The 9,046-nt window shown below is 44.9% G+C and overlaps 1 protein-coding gene across 1 annotated transcript; it reads right to left on the minus strand.

The window, feature by feature from the left end:
• Positions 1-1,760: 1,760 nt before the first annotated feature.
• Positions 1,761-6,483, minus strand: gbx2 (gastrulation brain homeobox 2). The gene is made up of 2 exons (XM_061716017.1): positions 5,879-6,483; positions 1,761-3,942 (listed from the first exon to the last, which is right to left on the minus strand). The coding sequence occupies exons 1-2, from the start codon at positions 6,288-6,290 to the stop codon at positions 3,419-3,421; spliced, it is 936 nt and encodes a 311-aa protein (XP_061572001.1). The 5' UTR covers positions 6,291-6,483; the 3' UTR covers positions 1,761-3,418.
• Between the last annotated feature and the right edge of the window lie 2,563 nt (positions 6,484-9,046).

A 9,046-nucleotide genomic window follows, 5' to 3' on the forward strand; every position in this document is an offset into this window, starting at 1 on the left:
GAAAAAAAAGGTCAAACATTTTTGAAAAAGCTCCAGGAGCCACTAGGGTGGCGCTAAAGAGCCGCATGCAGCTCTAGAGCCGCGGGTTGCTGAACCCGGGTTTAAACTAACGGCTGTGGCCTACAGTTCCCACAATGCATCTGTTTTGCTTCAGAAATAAATGGTGGAATGTCCTTTAAAATTTATAATCACCTGTGTATTTGAATGTTTTTCTCTTTTGTTCAACTGAAGCCAGAATATCCTGATAGATCAGAGCCAGAACTAGAAAGATAGAACGACCAATCAGAGCAGTGAGCAAAGTGATTCCCTCTGATTTGATTGGCTCTCCAGGACTTTTGGGCATATTTAATGAGCTCCAAATGACGCTAGCTACATACAATTTGTCTAGATTTTGCAGCTAAAACTCAAACTCAGTCTTAACTGGTGTTTCTTTCAGATAAATACAATAATTGATTTAATTTATCAACTGGTCAAAATGTTTGCACTTTTTAAAAATATATTCTAGCTTGAAGAATGTAAATTGGCCTAAAATTGACGACATGCTCATGCGTGGAACGGGGTCCAGGTAGGTGCGGGTTTCTGTCGATACTAAACAGTATATACTAAAAAGTATACTTTAGTTCGGCACACTTTTGAGTAAATATCAGTATTATGCATTAATTGGGACGTAGTACTCAGAGCCACACGGCACTTGCTGCGAGGGGGAGTTGTTACCATGGTAACCACTCCTGTCACAGCAGCAGTAGCAGCTCCGCTCCGCTCTTTCCCGTTTATCCTGGCCCAAACAAGATGACTTTATATTATTATATAATAATATTATTATACTTAATATTATACTTATGACATTTACGTATCACTTAGCAACCAAACACCGTTGCATTGCATTGTTGGAAGTTTCTGCTTAGCTAGTGTCATCAATCCACACTAATACATTTCTCCAGAATGAGTATGGATAATACATACTATTGAGTACGTACTAATGTTCCGGACGCACTAAAAAATCTCACATACTGTTTTTGCAAACTCATTAGGGTGGAAGTGTGAAATTGCGGACGCAGCCGTAGTGGTTCTGGTTCCAGGTGGTTCCAGGTGGTTCTGGTTCCAGGTGGTTCTACACCAACACCAGCCGTCAGGTGTGTTGGAGTTAATTTACTTCAAGAGGAAAATCAGATGCATCTTCTTTTTTCCCCTTTTAGTTTAAAACCTTTTTTTAAAATGTTATTTTCTTTAGTTCTGAGGTTTCTATATTTTAAAACCTTATTTTGTCAGATTAATCGGTGATTTAACGAGACAAAGATGTCTGCAGAGTTTCAATTTAAGAAGGAATAAGCTCTTAAAAAAAGCAAAATAAAAACCCTCAAATGCAACAAAATAGATCCTGTACAAAACACGTTTTTTCTTCTCGAACCATTTTTTTAAAGCTTTTTTTTTATAATTTGGGAAATGAAGTTAGCAAAGATTTCAAGTACTTCATGTACTCCAAATTTAAATTCATTAATGTTTGTAGCAGTATATTTTTGAAAATCTGGTGGGTTTTTGTGTTCTGTGTGTGAGAAATTAATTAAATTAAATGATGCTCTTCAATAAAAAAAAAGATTAATTTCAGGTGAATATTTGGAAACAGTAGTGTTTTTTTTTTGTTTTTTGTTTTTAATATATATTCAGATTTCAAGATGTGAGGCCTTCAAAATAAAAGCTAAAACATCTGGGCTTTAATTCTGCCAGACAGTGACAACATGAGCAGCCCGGCGTTGAGGCTGGTGTGTGTTCAGGAGGAAGCAGCAGGAAACAGGAAACATTTCCACCTTTAATTCAAAAGTGACTCCACCGCTGCTGCACATCTGTCCAGAAATAACTTAAGAGTTTATATTTACACGTGTCTCCGTCCTCCTCTCCCCTGCAGGACGGAGGGGCGGACCGGAAACGCGTTTCCCAAAACCACAGCGAGGGAGGGACGCAGGTGAGACGCAGGTGAGACGCAGGTGAGACGCAGGTGAGACGCAGGTGAGACGCAGGTGAGATACAGGTGAGACGCAGGTGAGACGCATGTGAGACTCAGGCGTTTCCTGAGTCTGGAAACAGGAGGAAGCTGCTCAAATGTTTCAGAGATTCATCCATTAATGTGGAGACGACGTCTCGCCGTTAGTCGTTATAAATATCAACTCATTCTTTTATTAGAAAAAAAATAACAAAATGAATCAAAACCTAAATAAATAAAAACACAAATGGGGTAAAATAAAGTAAAAGAAAATGAAATGATTATGATTAGTTGGTGTTTAGATGTTCTCCAGCTGTTGGAATCTCATTTCTTATCTGAGGAAAAACGTAAAATAAGAGGCTGCAGATATATTCTCCTTATTCGTAGATATTAAAATGTCCTCTGGTTCCAAAAGCTCGACAGAAACGTCTCGTAGCGTCGTGTGAATTATGGAAAAGGGAAAAAGATGATGAAGTGACCCGTCAGCTGATTACGGACGACGGCGGCTCGTTAAACGTTCGCCACGCCGGTGCTCGTTCCATCATTGTTGTAATTTTGATCATTTTATTCACAAGATGTGACTTTAGTTGATAATTTTGAGGTTTTATAAATAACTTAAAGTACAGTTATAAATGATGAAGAGCTTAAAGCTGCAGCTGAAACATCTGGGATGTTGCTGATCCGTCCGACGGACCTGGAACCGCGACTGGTTCTGAAAACGCTCCGTCTGCAGAAGCTCCCGGGGCCAAACCCCCGCAGATACAAGTCTGAGCTCAATATCAGCAATTTAGAGGAATAAAAGAAGCGTCTCCATTCAAGCTGAAGTGATATCCAACGCTGGATGTTGATGGGTTTTTTTTTAATGACGTCTGAATTCAAGAATTCTTAATTTTCTCTTGCCAATTTTTTTCATTTATTTCAGATTTTGCAAAATTTGAAGTCTATAAATGCCAAGTGTGAGTTTTCTCTCAAATGTATACGTTCAGAAATTCTGAATATTTATTTATTAGGTCACAATTTCTGAGCTTTCCTCCTAAAAACTGTGAGTTTTTAGTTTTGACACGAGTATAAAACGGAGTTTCCCCGACGGCTCGTCTGCAGGTCTGACCTCCGACCTTTGACCCTTCGGGGAGCCGCTAACGTCCTGCTCTGCAGGTTTCTCTTAACCCGGATCCTGAAGTGGACCGTTGAGACCCGACCAACCTGATCACAGTCAGATAAATTAAATTCACACATCTGATCTTCAGTCATTCACAGATAAAAGTCCCTTTTGTTTTTTTCTTCACTTGATCAAAAGTCCGTCAGAGTTGAAAAAAGTTCTGGGCTTTTACATCCCAAACCAGATAAACGCGGGTTTGGTCCACCTGTCTGGTTTCAGTTCTTGAGAAAGTCCGAGCCAGGAGTTCCGGGAGCCGGGCCGGCTCTGCCCCGGGTCCGGGGCTACGGCCGGTTCTGCTCCATCTGCTGGTGCTGGCTCCGGATGGCGAAGCGGCTCACGTGCACCGGGATGGGCACCACGATCTTGGGGTTCCGGTTGGGCTCCCCGGACTTGCTGCTCACGTTCCCGGCCTTGACCCGCTTCCACTTGGCGCGGCGGTTCTGGAACCAGATCTTGACCTGCACCTCGCTGAGCTTGAGCGCGTGTGCGATCTGCGAGCGCTCCGTCAGCGACAGGTACTTCTTGCAGTGGAACTCCTTCTCCAGCTCCAGCAGCTGCTCGCTGGTGAAGGCCGTCCGCCGCCGCCGGTTCTTCCCCCCGCCCGAGCCGGAGCCGCCGCCGGCCGGGCCGGGCGCGGGCCCGCCGTCCCCGGGGCCCCCGCCCGGCCCCCCGCCGCCGTCGCCGTCCTCCTTCTGGCCCCCGGGGGGCAGGTTGTCGTCGGAGCTGTAGTCCAGGTCGCTGTCCAGGAAGGCGTCGTCCCGGCGGGAGCCGTCGGCCTCGGCGTGGTCGTCTCTCAGGGCCCGGACTGAAACAAAGAGGGGGGGACACGTCAGATTACAGTTACTCAGTTCAATAAAGTTCAGTTCGTGATATAATTGCACTGGACTTTTTACCAACTACCTGTAAATACTTCCATACTCATGTGAATGCTGCAATCACCCATATATATACTGTAATTCAAAATCTGTGTAAATCATATCTGTTCATAATATATATTGTCATTCATTCATGTCTGACCTGCACCTTATAATAATAGTTATTTATTGATCTGCACTATGTACATATATATATGTGTGTGTGTATATATACTGTGCATCGTGTTTATTTCCCTGCATAAGCACTTCTGGTTGCCCTCTACTTTTTACATGTGCAATGACAATAAAGTTGAATCTAATCTAATCTAATCTAATAACCAAGATTCCCAAGTGAAATCTTTCTTTTTTTCTTTCCCCAAATCAAAAATGATCAGGAAACAAAAATATTTCTAAGCTTGTAATTTCTACAAGAGACTCAGATTAGGAAATAAATGTTGGTTTTTAACACAGGCCTCAGAAATAAATGTTGCTTTTTAACACAGGCCTCAAAAACTGGCTGTTTTTAGGTAAAAGCTCTCAGATAACAGCAATAATCTTGAACCTGAACTGCTCCTCTCTGATTATTTCCTCCTCTTCATATTTATCTCCTTAGTTTTTATTTCTCTTTGTCATTTAAACTGTTTTTTTTTCTTTTAACACAAAAATGGCAGATTTTTTTTAATCTTCAGTTTTTCATTCAGAAATGTAAATTTAAGAAACTCTGATTTAAAATAAAAACATATATATATAATTATTTATTGAAATAGAATTAATGTTGAAAGAATAAAAATGATCCACGCAGGTTTGAAATTAGACAGAAAACCGCAAAAGGTGTTGCGTCCGTGGATAAATCACGGAGGGTTTTATCCCCCCCGCCCCCCCCCCCACACACACACACACTCCAGCAGTGCGTGTTTCCGTGACCAGGTCCGTGTTTGGATCAGAGGATCAACGCGCTCCGCGGGGACCTTTTTGTTTTCACGCGTAATTACGCACGAAGGGGCCGCTCCGCGCGGCCTTTCCCCGTGTGTGTGTGTGTGTGTGTGTGTGTGTGTGTGTGTGTGTGTGTGTGTGTGTGTGTGTGTGTGTGTGTGTGTGTGTGTGTGTGTGTGTGTGTGTGTGTGTGTGTGTGTGTGTGTGTGTGTGTGTGTGTGTGTCTGTGTGTCTGTGTGTGTCTGTGTGTGTGTCGGAAGCTGAATCGCGGAGGTTTTGGAAGAAGAGGTTGTTTTTCTCCGATCAATATTTTCCTTTAAACACAAACTTCAACAAATAAAACGTTTTATTTTTATTCAAGAATTCGAGTTAGATTTTTTTCTTTTTTTTGTAAAACATAAATGTAATTTTTAATTGGTTTCTTTCTATATTGCGCGCGTGTGTTTAGATCGAGGCCTCTTTTAGCGCGTGAACGGAAAACAAATCCACGGCGCAGTCTTTAGTCTGAACTTAAACTTGAGTGTTTTTCATGTTTATTTGAATTTGATAGTTTTATGCATGATTTGATTTTTGATGAGGAGAATGCGTGTAATTGTTTCTTTTTTTTAGTGCCTATAAACAAACGGAATTACCTGCATTACCGTGTGTGTGAGAGCGTGTGTTTCCCTGGATAATTCTGTAAGGTTTCCTTTCTTTTATTCTAAATTATTGCCTGAGACTTAACTGTTTTTATAAATAATATCTTCTCTTTAATGTGCTTCTCAACTTATAAACTAGCTCAAACTGAATTAATAGTTTTTATATTTAATATAGATTAAATAAAACTAGGAAGAGCAGGATCTGTGTTTTCTCCTCCGGAGCCCCGGGCTCCGCCGCCGCCTCTCCCCGGGCTCCGGCGCCTGATTCCCGGCCACCTTAGCTCCATCCCCGGCCCCCCGTCCCGGAGCTTCCTACCTGCGTTGGCCTGCAGCGCCGTGTCCGTGTCGTGGGGGGGCTGCAGGGGGGGCTGCAGCCCCGACTCCCTCCCCGAGAAGCCCTTCCCGTCCTCGGCGTGCAGCGCCGCGGCGCCGAACTTCCTGGCCGGGTCCTGGTGCTGCCGGGGCGGCGAGAATCCTCCGGGCAGCGCGGCCATGAGCGCCAGCCCCCCCTGGGCCAGGCCGGAGCAGAAGCCGCCCTGCAGGGGCCCCGGGGGCCCCGCCGGCAGCTGCTGCAGCGGCGGCGGCGGCGGCAGCACCACGGAGCGGTACGGCACGAACATGGGGTACCAGGGGGGCACCAGGGGCCCCGGGCCGGGCTGCGGGGGCCCCCCGATCAGGGCGTCGATGCTGAAGGGGGGGGCGCTTCCGAGCGGCCGCTGCATCACCATGAAGGACGGAGGGGGCCCGCGGGGGCCGCCGCCTCTCTGGGGGAACCGGAGCTTCCGAGGGCCCCGGCGGACCAGCGGTCCATCGGTGGGGGTGTGGGGGTCCGGGGTCCGGGGGGGCGGTGGAGTCCGCAGATCAGCCCCGGCAGAGAAGGTCGGAGCCGGTGCGGGAGTGTGCTGTCAGTACGTGGGGGGGTCTGGGTGCTCCGCGGCTCCGCAGCTGATTGAGGTTTAAATTGCGCTCCCCTCGGTTTAACTGCGCTGCCGCCTCCCCCGGCCGCTTATTGGAGGAGCCGGGGTGACGGTGTCTGGGGGGTGGAGGGGTGGAGGGGTCACGGTCCTCTCTGAGAGCCGGGAACTCTGCACTCATACAAATATTCTGCTTGATCTACTTAAAAATATCAACTTTTTGCAGGAGATTATTATGTAGATCAAGAAAGACTAGTCTTTGTATAAACTACTTAATTTGTCAACTTAAAGGGGACCTATTATGGCATCTAATACCTATTTTAAACAGGCCTTGAATGTCTTAAAAACAAGCTTTTTATTGTTTTTTCTTAATAAATTAGAAATTCAGCCTCTGAGCCATGTCTTTATCTTCCCATTCTCTAACCTCATTATCTATGAGGGATTCTGAGTGGGCGGGGCTATGATAATGAGGCTGTGTGCTGATTGGCTGCCTGAATGACGCGATACACCGCAACGGAAAAATGGCGGAAGCTCCGGCCGGCAGATGTATTATTACACCGTGTCCTAACTGCATGCGATGTGAGCGTCAGCGACAACATTAATTCCATTGCTTTATTTTCTATGGACTGTCCTAACTGGCTGCAGCGACGCAGCACTGCGCAGCGCGACGCAGAGCGACGCGGCACGACGCAGCGCGGCGCAATTCCATTGCTTTATTTTCTATTGGACTGTCCTAACTGGCCGCAGCGATGCAGCGCAGCATTTTGAGCTGAACATTTGTCGGACGCCCTGCTTCTTTTTTCCTCCTTTCGCTCGCGTTGAAAGCCGGTTGAAAACGCTGTAGGAAACAGTCATGGATGAGGAACAGCTGATCCAGTTAGTTGAAATGAGAAGTTATCTCTATGATTCCTCCTCATTTCACTACAAAAACCTCAATAACGTGGCAGCTGCTGGAGGGAGATGGACAGAGAGCTGGAAGTTTCTGACCGTTATTTTTGTGTGTTTTGTCAGGATGCTGAGCATTATGCTGAGTTAGCTTCTGTTAATGTACTCTATCTACTGTTGAACCATTGAGGGAGGGTAGTTAGCTGTTAGAGTTGAACAACAATTAATAACAGAACTGCATATTAACGGTTTCAGTGTGGACAGAGAGCGTCCAATGTCACGCAGTGCGACGCGATAGTCGGACGCTCGAATGCAGTTACGCGGTGTTTAGTTGTGGGCGTGGTTTCACGCATCGGAGGCCAAACTATGTAAATCACTCCCGTTGTTACGTAACGACGGGAGCAGAATCTTATTGGCTCGTAGATCCACATCACACTGGACGGCTCATCCGGGCAGCTGTACAGACACTGCAGAATTTGGTTGTTTCCTCCTTCTCTGAGTTGGCAGGCTGAGGGGAGACCACTTTATATATGTTAAAGCAAGAAAAAACATGTTTTTTATAATAGGTCCCCTTTAATTGTGTTAAGTTTACTTTATTTATCAAAATTAAGTTGACTTTACTTGCAAATTAATTTTGTACATACTAAAAATTAAGTAGTTTATACAAAGACTAGTCTTTCTTGATCTACATAAAAATCTCATGCAAAAAAGTCGCCTTAATTTTTTTTAAAGTAGATCAAGAAAGATATTTTTTTTACTGTGGAGTTCTACTGAAACAAATAAAGCATGTTTCATCTAAACGTTGGTCAATCTGCCCAATAGATTAAAGTTGTTAAAGGAAAAGTAAATACAACAAGATCATTGCTTGTTGTTTGTGTGTAAATGAAAAGATTGCCTGGGATTCACATAAATACTGCTTGTTAAGGAAAAAATGCACAATGTCTTGTTTTTTGAACAAATGCTGATTAAGTTCAAAACTAGATGTTTTCATGTAAAGCAACAAACTTCATTTTTAATTTTTAATATCACAGATTTAAATATGTTATATTTACATGCGCTTAGATATATTTTTTTCAGTGGGAGCTGAGCTGAGCAGAACCCGATAGAACCCGGATCGCAAAGGAATCTTGCATATTTGCATCAAAACAGCTTCAGATTTGAGACATTTGCAGGTAAATAAACACAGAGATGAGCTGCGAAGTTCAGGGAGCCCCCTAGTGGCGGCGGGGCAAACTGCATCATCTAAAGGTAGAGACTAGGGATGTTTAGCATTAGGAATTTATCGATACCGATACAATACTGATACTACTTATCGGTACCGATGTGTGTGTGTGTGTGTGTGTGTGTGTGTGTGTGTGTGTGTGTGTGTGTGTGTGTGTGTGTGTGTGTGTGTGTGTGTGTGTGTGGACCTCCAGGTGTGTGTGTGTGTGTGTGTGTGTGTGTGTGTGTGTGTGTGTGTGTGTGTGTGTGTGTGAGGACCTCCAGGTGTGTGTGTGTGTGTGTGTGTGTGAGGACCTCCAGGTGTGTGTGTGTGTGTGTGTGTGTGTGTGTGTGTGTGAGGACCTCCAGGTGTGTGTGTGTGTGTGTGTGTGTGTGTGTGTGTGTGTGTGTGTGTGTGTGTGTGTGTGTGTGTGTGTGAGGACCTCCATGTGTGTGTGTGTGTGTGTGTGTGTGTGTGTGTGTGT

The sequence above is a fragment of the Cololabis saira genome, chromosome 24 (assembly GCF_033807715.1).
Source record: "Cololabis saira isolate AMF1-May2022 chromosome 24, fColSai1.1, whole genome shotgun sequence".
Classification (NCBI taxonomy): Eukaryota; Metazoa; Chordata; class Actinopteri; order Beloniformes; family Belonidae; genus Cololabis; species Cololabis saira.

Bases quoted from the DNA above. Each gene is read 5' to 3' on its own strand.
- gbx2 (XM_061716017.1), bottom strand. From the start codon at position 6,290: ATGGTGATGCAGCGGCCGCTCGGAAGCGCCCCCCCCTTCAGCATCGAC. The intron at 3,943-5,878 runs GTAGGAAGCTCC...TCTTTGTTTCAG, and splicing joins GGCGCTGCAGGCCAACGCAG to TCCGGGCCCTGAGAGACGAC.